This window comes from Barbus barbus, assembly GCF_936440315.1.
Source record: "Barbus barbus genome assembly, chromosome: 18".
Taxonomy (NCBI): Eukaryota; Metazoa; Chordata; class Actinopteri; order Cypriniformes; family Cyprinidae; genus Barbus; species Barbus barbus.
Genome location: NC_136746.1, coordinates 1,878,520 through 1,896,166, shown reverse-complemented (window position 1 = coordinate 1,896,166; position 17,647 = coordinate 1,878,520). Strand labels below are relative to the sequence as shown.

General features: G+C 39.5%; 2 protein-coding genes across 3 annotated transcripts in view; one reads left to right on the top strand and one right to left on the bottom strand.

The window, feature by feature from the left end:
* The first annotated feature begins 1,325 nt into the window (after positions 1 to 1,325).
* On the top strand, positions 1,326 to 4,025 carry prorsd1 (prolyl-tRNA synthetase domain containing 1). Its single transcript, XM_079439593.1, has 2 exons — positions 1,326 to 1,744; positions 2,064 to 4,025. Exons 1-2 carry the CDS (start codon positions 1,661 to 1,663, stop codon positions 2,490 to 2,492), a joined length of 513 nt encoding a protein of 170 aa, XP_079295719.1. The 5' UTR covers positions 1,326 to 1,660; the 3' UTR covers positions 2,493 to 4,025.
* The window catches only part of LOC306883958 (girdin-like), a 59,800-nt gene continuing 45,687 nt past the window's right edge, over positions 3,535 to 17,647 (bottom strand). The window contains exons 29-32 of one of the 2 annotated variants that reach the window (XM_079439508.1): positions 15,192 to 15,361; positions 9,272 to 9,650; positions 8,358 to 8,431; positions 3,535 to 3,903 (exon numbers count right to left, since the gene is read on the bottom strand). In XM_079439508.1, the coding sequence (XP_079295634.1) occupies positions 8,367 to 8,431; positions 9,272 to 9,650; positions 15,192 to 15,361 (614 nt within the window). In that variant the 3' untranslated portion in view covers positions 3,535 to 3,903; positions 8,358 to 8,366. Of the gene's footprint in view, positions 3,904 to 8,357; positions 8,432 to 8,808; positions 9,651 to 15,191; positions 15,362 to 17,647 lie in introns of those variants that run through there. The other variant, XM_079439507.1, reaches the window with a different exon arrangement.

The following is a 17,647-nucleotide window of genomic DNA, read 5'->3' as shown; positions in this document are numbered from 1 at the left end:
GGGGACACTTGATTTCTAGTGATTATCGTCAATATGATTTCACAGATACTATTTAAACTAAACTGAGCTAGACAATGACATCACTGAACTCAATAATGAAATGCCTTTAACTGAAAATTGAGTGTTTAATCTTATTTTTATACATTACTGACACTCTATCCTCCAATCTGACACTGTTAAGTGCTTTGACTCAATCTGTATTGTTAAAAGCGCTATATAAATAAAGCTGACTTAACATTTCAACATTTAAATTTTTAATTTATTTATTTTTTTACTGCATATTGTATATAATACATTTTCAGATGAACACTATTTGCTCCAAGTGGACGGTTCTGTGAAGACATGGGTGTTGTTTTTAAGGTATGCATAGGTGAAATATTATCTCAGTGTCAAGTGTTGTAATGCAAGGACTGTTTGTCTAATGAAACAAGAAGGATTTGTCCTGTTATGATTCACAAACAATACCATAAAGACATTGTTTTTATTTGTTTGTTTTTTCATTAAAAGTAAAAAAAGGAAGTAACTTGTGTTTGGCAAGCACTGAATTATTCAAATTAAAAATGTTTTCAATAAGATACTGGAAATAAATTCTGTTAGTGAACAGTTTTTTTCTGAACTTTCTGAAATGCCAAATGTATCTGCAATTCTAGAATCACCCAGCTGCTATAAACATGATCCACAGCACTCCAGTCAACATCTGGAGAAGACAGAAGCTCAAACACATCCAGCATTAAGACGCTTTAACTAGAATATGAGTCTGTAATCCATAATAACTCTTCCTCCAGAGAAACAGTGTTCTGGTCTGAATCAGGAGAGAAATCTGCAGATCAAGCAGCGTTTACAAGACTAAACAGATCTAAACTAATATGTGTCTGGATTCTGATGACAGAGACAACAGGAGATGCACTTTTTCACTGGAGGAAGAGTTATTATAGATTATGGACTCAAAAATAAAACAATAGATCCATCACAGACAATTCTAATGGTTTCCACTACAAATACTATTACAAACCATCAACTTTTAACCATTAAAATAATTACAAAATTGTTTCCTGTAGTGTGTTTTGGGACATATTCCATGAGGATTTATTGGTTTTAACCAGCTACCAATAAAAGGCGACCATTTACCAGTAGAGACCAACAGGGACCATTAGCCTGTTTCCATTAAAACCTGTAAAACCATTACAAACTCTGTATCAATTGTTTTTTCAGCAGGGTTAGTTAAAAACGTCTTACTGATGGATTTCTGTGTTACAAACACTGGCTAGAGACATAGACAGAGCAGAGCATTCTGAGGTGTGTTTGTGAGCAGTGCAGCAGGTGGCGCTGTTTGACATCCGCCTCCAAACCGGAAGTCGCGTCCTCTGCTGTGGAGGAGCATATAAAAAGTACTGCAGCTCTCCGAGGATTTATCTAGATTAAATAACTGCTCCATTTGATAATTGCTGCTTTGTTTTGGTGTATTTTAATATGAATAGTGTCGCTATCTTGATGAAATCACCCAAACTGGAATGAATGTAGATGAGGACGTGGCTGTTCCTTTACTCGGCGCCGCTGGCTCCTGACCAATCACAGCAGTCTGGTGTGAGGCTGGCCCAATCACAGCCCTGTGCGCTGTATCTATATACGCGGTGAGAGAGCGCTGTTGCTGCTGGTCTCGATGGCGTCTGTGGAGCTGAAGCAGCAGCTGGAGGAGCTTCTCAAGAGACTCGATATCGACTCGATCTGCGTCGATCATCCTGAGGTCAGACATGAGAAACTCACGACTCTATTCACTCACAGAAAGCCCTTTACTCTTCATAGCAAGACTTGATATTATCGCCCAGCTATGATCTGATCAGTGCGATCAAGTTATTATAAACGGCACAGTGTTGGGTTAACACATTACTTGTTAATTTAGAAGGAAATATCTGAATTAGTTTTAGTTTGTAGTGCAAACTGCACTTTTTTTCTTCACGTTTTTCTTCTCCTTAGCGGCTAACGAACCGAAAGTATCGCCCATTGACAGAAGAACAAGGTGTATAGATGAATGCAGATGAGTGTCTGAGGTGTGTGTGTTGCAGGTGTTCACGGTGGAGCAGATGATGCCGCACCTGTCTCACCTGAGCGGCGCCGTCACTAAGAACCTGTTCCTGAAGGACAAGAAGAAGAAGGGTCTGTGGCTGCTGAGCGTGAGACACGACCGGGAGCTGAGTCTGAGCGATGTGTCCAGGCGTCTGGGGCTGGGAGCGGGGAACCTGCGTCTGGCGGACGAGGCGCTGATGCTGCAGACGCTGCAGGTGGGTCAGGGCTGCGCCTCGGCTCTCGCGCTCTTCTGCGACACGCAGCACAGTGTCACACTGGTGCTGGACAGCGACCTGACCCACGGCGGACACGAGCGGGTCTACTTCCACCCCATGACCAACAGCGCCAGCATGGGCCTCAGACCGGAGGACCTGCTGCGCTTCCTGAAGGAGATCGGACACCAGCCCGTCATCCTGAGCTTCGACTGAGTCTGACCAGAGATCAGAGCTGCTCCCCTGACCCACCTTACTAAAGCCTTGCTCCTGTCTACATTACACCGTTATAACACACACACAGCTGGGTAGAGTACGGATTACAAATTACATGGCAAAACTTGTATTTAGTAACATAATCCATTACATTACACATTTTAGGTAACATAATCAGACTACTTTTACAATGCTTTTGACTTAACTCATTTTTCTCATTGAAATAAATAGGACAATCTTATACCGTATTGATATAAAAATACAAAGAGCAAGAAAATATATTTCATTTGTTATGAACAATATGAAGTGCATTAAACATTATATTACATCAAGGTTTCCCAAACTGGGCTTGTGAAGAAACTGCAGGGGCTTTATGAGTTTAATAAAAAGCTAATATTAAGTTTAAACAAATTATTTTAAAATGATTCAAAATAAAACACTTACTGAAAATTTGATTTGTTTACCTGCATGTCATGTGACCATTTACTAACGTCAGAGAACCGTGAGCATGCAAATGTGATACTTCGTTATTAAAATATTGCCTTAAAATCTTTATTATTTCAGATAAAAATATATTCAGTGAAAGAGCATCATGTGACAAAAACGTTGAAGTAAAAAAGTGAGTTTGTGCGTTTTAATGTGTTTGAAAGACAAAAGACAAAAAGATGTCATAATTCATGTTCATCAGTAGCTGATGCTTCTTAAAGCTGAAATGATGTTTGTAAATGCAGTGCTCAAATGCTGTGTAGCACCGGACTAATTAATGACTGATCTCTGCGTGAACCTCTACAACATTTCAAAGAGGAATTAGGGAGAATCAATAAATTATGAATCAATTATTGCTTTAAAGTGAATAGTAATCATGTAATCCATAAAAAAGCAACTGTAGTCTGATTACGAGTATTTTAAAATATAATCTAAATACGTGTTTTTAATTTTTAAATCTGATTACGTAATCCACATTAAATGTGATCAGTTACTACCCAGCTCTGTGTGAACATGTTCTCGTTCTGTTTGTGGAGGAGAATAAGACAGCCGTCGTGAAGTTTATAACATTGATTTAATTTATGAAAAGAGGAATGAAGCAGTATGTGGCGTTCACACAGGAGTAACGCTGTCTTTTGGCACACACACACACACACACACACTCGGTCCTTATGTTTTTGGTGTTTCAGGGTTTCCTCAGGTGTCTTCTGCAGGTCAGATGAGCAGCACACATGCAGCGGTGATCGTGAGGGAGTGAGACGAGCCCCAGCTTCTCTAAGACTCCTTCTGCTTCCTTGATTCAAGGAAAAGGATGTATTTTCTGTTTTCATTGCTGAGGGTCCATGATTATAAAAGAGAGAGAAACGGCCTGTTTCTCATGACAGGAGATTGTAGGATTGTGCAGGTCTTCAGATGACGATTCTCTCTGATGGAGAACAAGAGATGGAAACCAGTTAGAGGAGAAACACAAGCATCTTCATCCTGGTGCTCAGCAAACGCTGCTGCCTGTCTCCATGTGTGATTCTCAATAAAAATAATCTGGTTTTTACATGTGGTTTTTCTCCATTACTGTGTTCAGTGGAAAAGCTGAACCATTTTAGCAGCTTCATGATGGAGAACTGATCACAGTTTGTTTTTACTCTTTCTGCTGCATCTTTTCTGAATGGAAATATATATGAGATCAATATTTAAAGGGATAGTTCACCCAAAAATGAAAATTGTGTCATCATTTACTCAGCCTCAAGTAGTTCCAAACCTGTATGAATGTGTTTGTTCTGCCGAACAGAAAGGAAGATATTCTGAAGAAAGTTTGTAACCAGGCTGTTTTGGGGCACCATTGACTTCCATAGTGGGGGAAAAAAAAATACTATGGGAGTCAATGGTGCCCCAGAACTGCTCTGTTTCCCACATTCTTCAGAACAAACACATTCATACAGGTTTAGAACTACTTGAGTAAATTATGACAGAATGTTCATTTTTGGGTGAACTATGCCTTTGTTAATTTTTATATGATAATCATGGAGGCGTTTGAACACAGGATCTGCAGCTGTTTTTACAACACTACTATTATTTATACAACGTTTATAAAAAAAAATCTCTTTGCTGTGACAAAAGCTGTTCTGAATGTCGTCCTGATGTCTCTGCAAATTAAATGAAAACTCGTCCAGCATTAATCAGGGCTGATAGATCAGTGCTTCTTATAGTTGCTCCTCCATCATTCTGACGTGAGTGGAGGAGCTGATGAGCAGGTCTGGCCTGTTAGTGTATGCGGAAACAATCACGCTCCGACTGTGTTCACTTCACCTGAGCTCATACGTCATACTCATAAACATCATGAACAGTATGAGACCTCATTACACAAACAGACCATCAAAATGTACTCAGCGCACTTCTGCAGCTGTATATATCCGTGTAATTAATCGTTCAGTCATTATTTAAGGTCATTGCATGAGTTTAGTGTAGCTGGTTTGTATTTTTGGCCTGTACCGTCAAGACAAATGAAAACATGAAAATAACAGCTACATTTTACATCATCCTGGTTTTTAAAGGGCGATCGATCATTCAAATAATCTCACTCTTGATGGACTCCACCCTACATTTTCACAGTTTATTTCATTTAATTGCATACACTGAAATCTAAACCCATACATTTTTCTCAGTAAATATATTTCTAAAGGTGCTGTTGACATGAAATTTTCACCAGATGTTGGTAACAACCTAAGTAATCCATACTTTAAGGTATCTTGGAGGTGAGGTGTTCAAATCGCAGCATCTAACTATTGGGGTGCCTCAGGGCTCAGTTCTTGGACCACTTCTCTTCTCTGTCTACATGACATCACCAGGTTCTGTCATTCAGAAACATGGCTTTTCATATCATTGCTATGCTGATGACACTCAACTCTACCTCTCATTCCATCCTGATGATCCGATGAAAGCTGCTCGCATCTCAGCGTGTCTAACAGACATTTCTTGCTGGATGAAGGACCATCACCTTCAACTCAACCTTGCCAAGACAGAACTGCTTGTGGTTCCATCAAACCCATCACTTCATCACAATTTCTCCATCCAGTTAGGAACATCAACTATAACTCCTTCAAAAACAGCCAGAAACCTTGGAGTTATGATTGATGATCAGCTGACTTTCTCAGACCACATTGCTAAAACTACCCGGTCCTGCAGAATTGTATTATTTGACGGAAGATCAGGCCCTTTCTTTCAGAACATGCTTCACAACTCCTTGTTCAAGCTCTTGTTCTGTCCAGGCCGGACTATTGCAATTCAAAGCACATAATGTAATTTCTGAACTCATTTCTTTTGTTTTATTTGTATGTATGGATTACTTGGAGAAAAATGGTGACGTGTTCAATACGTATTTTACCTGCTGTACGTCATGCTTTCAATGGCTGTGTAGTTTGTTTCTGAATGGCAGAATTAGCCTGTGTCATGATAAAGTGTAAAAAAAATAAAAATACTTAACCTTTTGGTCCTGTTTGGAAATGCTTCATTGAAAAATAAAGCCAAACTTGAACATGTAAGCGTGATTAAAACTGAGTAAAATTACATTCTACACATTTAACATTAAAACATAAAAAAAAAAAACTCTAAAAGTGATTGATTCACAAAACACATGATCAGGCGCAAGAAAAGACAGAGTTCCTTTGTGGTGTGTTTCCACAGGTATGGAGTGAGTGTTTTCAAGTCATTCCTATTGAAGTTGATCAAACGCTCGCGCGGTGCATTATGGGATTGAAAGCGGCACGGGAATGGTTGAGAGCAGCCAAGAGCGTCGAAAAGGTCGGGCACTCCACGACTTTATGCAAATATCGAGCGACAACCAATCGCTGTGAAAAGTGGGATGATATTGAAAAATCCAGAAGTAGCACATCCATTATCAATCTTTCCTTTTCATATTGGCTTTTTATTTTAATGTAATGGTGTAAAGAAAATAACTTCTGAATGGTTTTGTTCGGTTCATTTGGTCACGTGCAGACAGAGAAGACAGATTCATACAAAAATACATTTCAATTTCATTTCCATACGCATTCAAACAACTGGGGTCAGATTTGTCAAATGTTTTAGCTTGAAAAGTCTCTACTGCTCACAAGGCTGCTTTTATTCGACTGAAAATACAGTAAAAATAGTATTCTGAAATATTATCCTTTAAATGAGCTGTTTTCTCTGTGAATGTGTTAAACTGTAATTTATTTCTGATCAAAGCTGTATTTTCAGCATCATTACTCCAGTCTTCAGAGTCACATCATCCTTCAGAAATCATAATAATATGCTGATTTACTGCTCAACAAATGTCTTTAATGCCATTTTTGATTCATTTAATGCAGCCTTGATGAATAAAAATATTAAAAACAAGATTTTTTTATGTGGCTGGGGGAAAAACAAATTCTGCTTAATATTTTTGCCTAATGTCATAAATGAACCTAAATAACAAATATATTTAATGCAATTAAATGTTTTTTTCCACTTCAAAATTGGTTCAGCTAATGCTTCCTGTTACAGTAAATGATCACGGTTTTGCTCCGGCCCCGGTGGAACAGCAGTATCAGTAATGCAGACAGGTGAGGACTTGCGATAGCAGACCGATTCTCATAAAAATAATATTGATATCAAATGTTTTAACTAGAAATTTTATTACATATTTATCATGAACATGAATGCGCAAAATAAAGCAAGGAAAAATGAACAGATCACTCCTTCAAACAGAGAGAGAAGATATTAACTGAGACAGAAACACCAAACACTACTGTATATAAAAAAGAAACGCTAAATATGACAAATGTAATGGGATTATGTGAATATTGTTTTAACATTTTATGGTCCTACGCCTTTCACAGACAATATAAATATATATAAATACATTTAGAGCATTTAGTGATTGCTATCTGGATGTGAAGAGATTTTCAACCAGCATAACAAAACATGTTTCTGAACCAAATCACCTTCCCTGCCTTTAATTTGGGGATTTAATGTGAAAATATTTCTGATGATGCTGTTTAAAGGGGTCATGACATGAGAAATCAAATTTCCCTTGATCTTTTGACACAGAAGGGGTCTTTGTATGCTTAATACATCCTGCAAGTTTCATAGCTTAAAATGTACTTATCATTAGTAAAAATCATTTATGTAATAACTCTCAGAAAACGGCTCGATCCGAGGGGCAAGGTGATGTCACCTAGCACCAGTCATTTGCATAAACTCCGCCTCCTGAGCGACACAGGCCCCGCCACCGGCTCCTTCACGTCTTTGTACAGATGTCAGAAGTATCCCAGCATAAGGAACACGTGGGTGGTTTATTTTTAATGGCATTCCGGATCATGTCGGAGTATTTTGTTTTGTAATCGAGGCCCAGTGTCATGGAGAGTCACAAAGAGTTCCTGTTGAAAGATGAAGCGGCACTAGATCTGACTGCAGCTGCAGCACAAATGATTTCAGTGCTTTGTCTGGAAATGACTGTTTTATTTTGATCATGTTGTCAAAGCACTCACACGCAATAGTGAGGGGGTGCTGATACTGTTTCCTATGCAGTGATGTTAGCCAATCATAACAGTGAGCCTAAAAGACCCGCCCCTTAAAACAGACCGTTTTAGAGAGAAGGTCAGAATGAGGGTTGAAAATAATCATTTTTCCACATATCTATGTTTTGTTTTTTTTGTGCAAAAAACTTTATTAATGTTATAAGTAAACCTCAAGGAACATATTAAAATAATAAAAAACTCCATGTCAAGACCCCTTTAATGCTAGGTATGGATTATGGTGCTTATGATCAGTGAGGAATGCATCAGCTCCCTGTACTTTGGGCTGGAGGTGGACAAAGAGGAGCTCTTGAAGGTTCAAGAGTTTGCTGAGGAGGATCGTGACACTCACCGTGTGAATTCAGGACAAACTCTGAGCTCCAGCTCTGCTCTTAGACTTCCTGTTTTCCTGTAACACTTCCACATCTGCAGAACGAAAGCAAGCCACACTTCAACGGGACATTACAGAAGAATCACTGTCCTGAAGGACGTTACGTGGATACACAGCATGCACCAGACACGATCGGCGCTGGATCAGCAGAGTTTGACCTGCAGAGAATGGTGTGTTCATACAGTCTCCCTGGAGGTCCGGCCTCACGCGTGACGCTACGGCTCACATCACACGCCAACACAACCCACACCACACCACAGGCATCAGAACGGAGCGTGGAGGGTAAAGCCATGCACACAAACACCATCGGGAACACAGCCACACCGTGTCATTTAAATAAAACAATCAGAGGAGCATCATGGGACTTGTTCTACAAGCCTCATTTTCATAAATATGAAAGTGGATCAGCGGTTACACACACAGCAGACAGCATCAGTTAATATAACAGTGATGGAGGTTCAGTCCAACAGAAGAATCACATGAGTGTCGCTACAAAGACATAACACAGAGCAGACTCATGCAGGTGGGGGTCAGGGGTCACACGCAGCCGTACTCGTACCACAGCGACTTGCCATCCTCCGAGGGGAAGCCGGGCTCGGGCTCGGGCTCAGCCTCGGCCTCGGTGGGCTGCTCATCTGAGCACTTGGCTTTATGGGGAGGGCCGCTAATGCTACTAACGAGAGACGTGTTGAGTGACAGGATGGCCTGGTTTCTAGCGCCGCCCGTCACCGCTGGCTCGCTAAAGATGGAGTCCAGAAAGATGGAGTCTACGGTGAAGGAGGGACCTAGAAAGGCCTGCAGGCTGGACGGCTCGGGCTCCTCTATGCGGCAGGGCATGCTAGCGGACTTGGGCAGGGCTGGGTCACTGTACTCACTCTGGGAGCGGGCGGGCGCGGGGTCCACCAGCACGGGCTGCCGGCTGTCCTTGGAGAGCAGATCGTGGATGCTGGTGCGGCGGACGGAGCCCTCGGCGGTGGAGATGACGCTACTGGCGCGGGGCAGGCCGGCAGCAGAGTCTAGCCGCTCCGACAGCGACGCTGACGAGGCTTTGCTCTGCGCCGACAGGCTGGCTCGGGGCGGTGCCGAGCCCTTGGAGCGTGTGCTCTCGGCCTTGCGCAGGGTGGGACGGCCCGGCTGACCCCGAGCGCCGCTGGAGTCCACCGCAGAGGCCTTGCTGCTGGCTGAGCGCAGGATGCCTCGGCTCTTCACACGCTCTCTGGACACCTGCGGCGCGGCTCCAGACACTCCAGACGACTGCGCAGGGAGGAGAAAACACTCTTAAATACTGGACTGAGCACAAGCAAAGATGCAAACAGGTGAGGGGAGAAAGGCCAGAACATTGCATGGATCGAGGGCATGCTCCACACGCAATTTCTTTTAAAGATAGCTACATGCTCTTTTGTAGTTACTTTAAGGTATTTTTTTATTATTACCTTATATGTCCAAAAATATAATTTTTCACAAAAAAAAAACCATCTTGTTGCAACATTTTACAAAAATCAAGATTGAATAGATTTGGTCAAAATCCCATGTTATAAAAGATGAAGTGCTTTCAGGCTATTTTTGGGCAATATTGGCTGATCAGATGGAAATGATGACCTAAAATACAAAATGTTTGCCCTCTCTCTCTTCACCTCAAATACATCAAATATAATTTTTTTTAGACATAGTTTTTGAAGTAAAGAGTAATACAAAACTTGGTACCACTTTATATTAAGTGGCCTTACCTTCTACGTACTTACATCAAAGAATAAGTAGAATGTACTAATTGTGTTCATATTGTATTGAAACACACTTCTGCTGCTATTGAGGTGGGATACAGGTAAGGTTAGGGACAGGTTAAGTGGTCTGGGTTGGTTTAAGGGTGGGTTAAGGTGTAAGGGGTGGGTCAACAGTGTAATTATAATGTAATTACATGCAGGTATTTTTAAAATATAAGTATAATGTAAAAACATGTACACAATAAGTGCATTGTACCAAATTATTAATTTAAATGTAAGTACATAGTAGTTAAGGCCACTTAATATAAAGTGGGACCCAAAACTTATTGAAACAACAGTTCTTTATTTACCCTTGTAAGAACCCCCCTCCCCCCCTCATAAAAACACTTTCTAACTGGATCTAAGCAAATCTTATAGGTGACCTATTCTGATCTCAGAAAATTGAGTTACCACTGAACGGTTTGGGTCTATGACAAGTGTCTGTTTACATATGTAAGCCGTGCTGGCAAAATGAATGTGAATGCACACGGGCTAATTTTGAGCTACATGCAAATTTTCTTTTAAAAAATTTGGAATTTGAGGTTTTCACAAAAATGAGATCATTAAGCCCTCGTCTAGAGATCCCAATGCTCCAAATAGCTACTAAACATCTAAAGGTATCTTCATTGATACGTTTTCTGAGAGGACTACCTTTTCTCCGCTCGCTTCTCTCGCGCTGACTGTCATCTGAAGTGCGCTCATAAAGACAACACAGATCTCGATTCACATATACACAGATTTACAGTAGACTAAATACATTTAAGTATTCACACAAACATATTATATCTTAAGTGAACATTTGGGGAAAAACACTGGATGTGAAACATTATTAGATCGGGGCATTACACTATGTCTTAATAGCTTATAGGCCATCCGTCTCAGTAAGGGATAAGTTCACTTTCAGAATAAACATTTCTTGATAATTTACTCACTCCCAAGATGTTCATGTCTTTCTTTAGTCACAAACAAATTAAGTTTTTTGAGGAAAACATTCCAGGATTTTTCTCCATATAGTGGACTTCAATGGTGGCCAACTATTTCAAGGTAAAAATGCAGTTTCAATGCAGCTTCAAAGGGTCCCACGATCCCAGCTGAGGAATAAGGGTCTTATCTAGCGAACTGATTGGTTATTTTCTGATCCACTTTTTAACCACAAATGCTTGGCTTGCTCTAGCTCTGAAAACGAAACATCTCATTTTCTCCAACTTTACAATCATCCAACATCATTGTTTTACCTTTTTCTGTAAAGGGCATTTGTTCATTTTATAAACACGTGACCTTTCCAATTATCACCTAATAAAGACACAGCTCTTGGTCTTGGTCCACTTCCAAACGAACTCTGGTGAGGTTCGAATTAAATATAAACGCAACAAGGACCAAATGCTTCCAAACTAAACAAAAAAAGGATGTGATGTGCAACGAGCTGTGTATCTAAAACAAAATGAGCAGAGGGCAAACGTGGAGCGACGAGGAGGTAAAGTGCCTTTTATGAGCTCTTTGTGAGTTCGCAGATGGAAAAAATCAAATCATGTACACGCAACAATGAATGGATAGAGAGTCGGACTTGTAACCTGAAGGTCATGGGTTCGAGTCTCAGGTCCAGCAGGGATTGTAGGTGGGGGGAGTGAATGTACAGCGCTCTCTCCACCCTCAATACCACGACTGAGGTGCCCTTGAGCAAGGCACCGAACCCCCAACTGCTCCGGGTGTATGTTCACTACTGTGTGTACACTTGGCACAAATTCTGAGTATGGGTCACCATACTTGCCCCCCCCTTACACACACCTATTGTTTGGGGTGTTCAGTAATTTCCGTCACAAAATATACAGTGCTGCTTGAAAGTTTGTGAACCCCTTGCAGAATCAATGAAAATATGAGTAATTTGAACAAAATAAGAGAGATCAAATTATTCAAACAACCCCATTCAAAATTTTGTGAACCCTTGGTTCTTAATACTGTGTGTGGTTACCTGGATGATCCACGGCTGTTTTTTGTTTTGTGATGGTTGTTCATGAGTCCCTTGTTTGTTCTGAACAGTTAAACTATTCTTCAAAAAAATCCTCCAGGTCCTGCAGATTCCTCAGTTTTCCAGCATCTTTTGCATATTTGAACCCTTTCCAGCAGTGACTGTATGATTTTGACATGCATCTTTTCACTCTGAAGACAATTGAGGAACTCAAACACAACTATTAAAAAAGGTTTAAACCTTCACTGATGTTCCAGAAGGAAACACGATGGAAACAAGCCGGGGGGTGAAAACTTTTTGAATTTGAAGATCAAGGTAAATTGTACTTAATTTGTCTTCCGGGAAACATGCAAGTAGCTTCTGTTGCTTCCGACGGGCAGAACAAAATGGGAAAAAAATAATATTTCTACAAAATAAGAAAAATTTGGACATCTTCATCCTGTTCAAAAGTTTTCACCCCCGGCTCTTAATGCATCGTGTTTCCTTCAGGAACATCAGTGAATGTTTGAACCTGTTTTTAATTGTTGTGTTTGAGTCCCTCAATTGTCTTCAGTGTGAAAAGATGCATGTCAAAATCATACAGTCACTGCTGGAAAGGGTTCAAATATGCAAAAGATGCTGGAAAACTGAAGATTCTGCAGGACCTGGAGGATTTTTCTGAAGAACAGTTTAACTGTTCAGAACAAACAAGGGACTCATGAACAACCATCACATAACAAAAAAACAGTCGTAGATCCTCCAAGTAACCACACACAGTATTAAGAACCAAGGGTTCACAAACTTTTGAATGGGGTTATTTTAATAATTTCAGCTATTTTTTTTTTGTCTTGTGGACTAAATGTAATCATCTTTTATGTAAAGTATCTTACTCAGGACAGTACTAAATAAAAAAAACATGCATTTTTTCATGCATTACTCACATTTTCACAGATTCTGCAAGGGGTTCACAAACTTTCAAGCAACACTGTATGTCATTCAACCCGAGGTTGTGAACGTATGACTATGCCTTTATGTTCGGTATCTTTAGGTTTGCTATCAAAAATGCCAGTGTGAATGCTAAGCAGACCAGGACCAAATGTATCATTTTCTTTTTCTTTCGAACCAAGAGAAGCGAACTACAATTGTGAACGCACCCTTACATGCTGGATTTAGCACAAGTGTCTGATTACATATGACTATCATCATCACTGCCACTACAGGACTTCACACCGCCAAAGAAGTCCACGACTACGTAATGCATTGTAACGCGTGTTGCAGAGCTAGTGCAAAATGAGCATTTGTGGTTTAAAATTATATAAGTTTTTCTTTTTCTTAGAAAGTGACAGATCGTTTGGCTAGATAAGACCCTTATTCCTCAGCTGGGATCGTGTAGAGCACTGAAACTGCAACCCCTTGATCCCCATTGAAGTCCACTATAGGGAGAAAAATCCTGGAATGTTTTCCTCAAAAACCTTAATTTCTTTTAAAGAAAGAAGAACATCTTGGATGACATGGAGGTGAGTAATTTATCACGAAAGTGAACTAATCCTTTAAAACCTCTTACTGACCCCAAACCTTTGATTGGTAGTGTGTGCGGGTTGACTTTAGGCCTGTGAAATCATCAGTTCATTTTACTTTAATATGAACAGCGACTCCAATCACCAGCCATACAGTCGGTCACAGACGGATAACTGAGTCTTTTCAAGCTGCTGTATTCCTGTGGGTGACTGATTTCAGATGAGCTCGTCCCTAAGTGCACACAAAAACAGACCAAACCATGACCGATGGTTCACATGCCTGTCTCTTCCCATCTGAGTGGACCGGAGGATGCCTCGGTGAACAGTCTGACGGTGCGAGACTAGGGCCCTATGGTTTCTGCGGTGCGGAAAACGTGGAGGGAATCGTGGCATCCAGTCATAAAAACGGAATTTGTCAAAGTTTGGATGAATTAATTAAAAGTATTTCAGTACACTTTAATCAAATCGCAATATGGACTAGTATGTGTAAATATTAAGCCACAAAAAAGGATTTTAAATATGAATCCTGCATGTTCTGTGTGTCTCTGTGTGAATGAATGGCGCAGACGCACAGTTTTGTTTACGCTCGCAGAGATATTAGCGTCTGTCGTCTCACTAAATGAGGTCATAAACACATGAACAACATCTCCAGAACTGCTCTGAGAGTCACTTCATGAGCATTTGACCGTTTCATTTGAGTAAAGCTATCCTCATATCATATACACACAGAACTGTAAATGTATGTGCGGCAACTCGTCAAAATAAAAGTTTGGTTTAACTTGAAGACATTGTGGCAGAAATATATAATTCAGTAGAGTAATACTACTACTACTACTGTTTTAAAATTAATAAAACTTTATTTTTTAAGAAATAATTACACAATATTTCTTCCATGGTTTAATTTGACTAGAAAATTATTTATTGGCCAAAAAATAACATTTGTTTCATTTTCATGTTTTATGCCTTCATTTGATAACCAGAAAAAAATGTAAATGCACAACACAATTGCATAAGACTATTGTTAGAATAAAAAACAAAAAACAAAAGTACAAATAATTAGACATGATAAAACAGAATTTAGTAACAAACATAAGGTGTGAAAAATAAAGCATTTCACAGGGCCCTAAACATGTCATTTTTGTTAAACTTTTAATAAACTGATGTAAAAAATTTTATTAAAATTATGAAATCTATATTAGACATGCTTTTTAATGAATAAAAATCTATTTAACCATTAAAAATGAGTTTAATTAAAAACTGAATCCAAAAAAAATTAAATGGAAAATAAATAAATAAAATAAAACGGATTTCATAGAGCCCTAGTGTTTGACGGGTTCATCTGCCCATTCAGTCCTGCTAAATAAAGGTAAACGAACTCGGCCCGCTGTCCTGGAAGGAGACTCGAACCCCAGTAAGGACCCCTCTGTGACTGTACGGTGTGAAGGAGGGATGAAAGAAAGAGAGGAGGAGAAAGAGGGAGGTGGAGGGATGCTGGAGGGACTGCTGCTTATATACACTGGTAATGATGATTGATTGGACTGAATGATTGGGCTCTTGGTTATGTGTGCATCACCTCTGCTGGCTCTGTGCTCTCCACCAGGAACTGCTGCAGGGAAACCATCTCACTGCCTGCAGATTTGGCCCTGCGTTTGCCGTCCGAGGTCTGCCTCGCGGGACTGTCCAGACTCACACTGACGTCACTACTCTCGCTGTGAGGCCGACTCGCGCTGCCGTTCATCACCCCTGAGAGACACACACCAGCACAAACCCTCCTCAGTCCTCATTTAAACATCACTGCTCTCTATGAATATTCCTGCACATTTGAAAAAGCCAAATGTGTTGCCAAGGAAATGTGTTGATAATTATTCCACCATAATACACTTTGAATGAAGATGGCCATTATTAAACAACACAACTATTGCCCTGTCCAAGTACCCACAATTGTGCTCTTTGCACTTGACCACTAACGTGACGTATTTCCTGTTAAAGTGTGTCGAACTTTTCATTACCTGACGGGACGCACTTAATCTGAATCAAAATAAATATACTCATCTTTGCATCAATAAAATGTGCAACACTTTGTTTTACTACCAAATTATATGTAATATCTAATTATTATTAATATTTAACAGACTGGAAAGGTTTCTGTGACCTCTCGCGACATCTCACAAAGTCTCACGATTTATTTCCACAACATGGTGCATGATGGGATACACTGATCCAGAGCGATACTGGAGATAGTGTGGGTTTAGTGTGCGTTAAGGGCACTGCGCTTCGGCGTCACAGTCTTGAGCACTTATTCCTGTCTCGTGGACGCGCTCCGAGACCGCAAGGGTGGGTATTTGGACAGGGCATACGTAAGTTTCATTGCACATCATAATATGAATAACAAATCAGTGACTCAGAAGTGGATCTGAATGATTCATTCACTGACTGACTCACTATTGCATACAGGGCTGGACGATATGGCCAAAATTCATATCACAATATATTTCTTAATTTCGGTCAATACGATATAATTCTGATATTGATATGAACACTATTAAAAAAAGCCTAAAAAAAAACTGGCAAGAATGCCTACAACAGATGTCTGTACCTACAAACTTATGAAAAATGAATCTGCCAAGTCTATGAACTCCTCCTATAAAACTATATCATATTTTAGGGGAAAAAAACTAAATAAATGAATGTTCACCTTTTATTTGTATTTAGCCTTCATACAAACAAGAAATGTGAAATCACTGTCAAATAAACATCTCAGACTCACCTTATTAATATTAATATCTTTAACTTCAAACTATAGGCTAACATACATTACCGGTCAAAAGTTTTTGAACAGTAGGATTTTAGTGTTTTAAAAGAATTCTCTTCTGCTCACCAATCCTGCATTTATTTGACCCCAAATACAGCAAAAACAGTAACATTTTGAAATATTTGTACCATTTAAAATAACTCTTTTCTGTTTGAACATATTTTAGAATGCAAGTTATTCCCGTGATTTCAAAGCTGAATTTAGCATCATTCCTCCAGTCACACGATCCTTCAGAAATCATTCTAATATTCTGATTTGCATTTTTTATTATGTTAAAAACAGCTGAATTTTTGAGGTTTCTTTGATGAACAGAAAGTTCAGAAGAAAAGCATCTATCTGAAATAGAAATCTTTTGTAACATTATATCATCACTTTTGATCAATTTAAAGCATCCTTGCTAAATAAAAGTATTCATTTATTTACCCCCCCCCCCCCCCAAAACAAGGGAAAAAAAATAAAAGGAAAATAAATGATAGGTAACGCTTTACAATAAGGGTACATGAATAATCATGTACTAATGCCTAAAGCTGAAGATGTCAAATGCTCAAATTATGATAGTATTAAATTATTTAAATTAATTTCAAAGTCAAGAGTATTTCTTATTCCTTCTTAAGGAGGCTGTTTGATTTAGTTTACCAATAAATGTTAATTAATGCATTAACTATCAAACATGTACTAACATGTAGTTAAGGCTGCCGTTATTCATGCATGAATCCGTATAGTACGTCCAGTCATAGTGAAGGATAGCTCTTTGTTAGCTCCTTTAATAATCATTATTATGTGATGAATTAAGTATTAATTTAGGCATTAGTACATGACTGACTCCAAGTGAGTTGCTGCAGAAAACAAAAAAAATTGAGCAACAGCAAGAACATTTAGCTGGAGACAGGCTTATTATTGAAAATGCAATCTGATTGTCTGCCAGTAGGAGATGCTTTGAGAGCGGCAGAACCAGTGGTGTCCTCAGTAATGGCTGTAATCTAAGCAGCTCCTCTAATGAATGCTACTTTATCAGATAAAATGAAAATGCCATCAAAACTATTCTGAAGACAGTCGGTCCATTCATATGAATCACCCGCGCCGCGTTTTGATTTTGAAACGTGCAGTGCTCAACGAAGTCAAACGCCACAAAAAAAAAATCAATGTATGGGAAACACTGGTAATGTATATCGAAATATCGGAAATGTGTTCAAAAATCATATCACAGGGCATTTGCG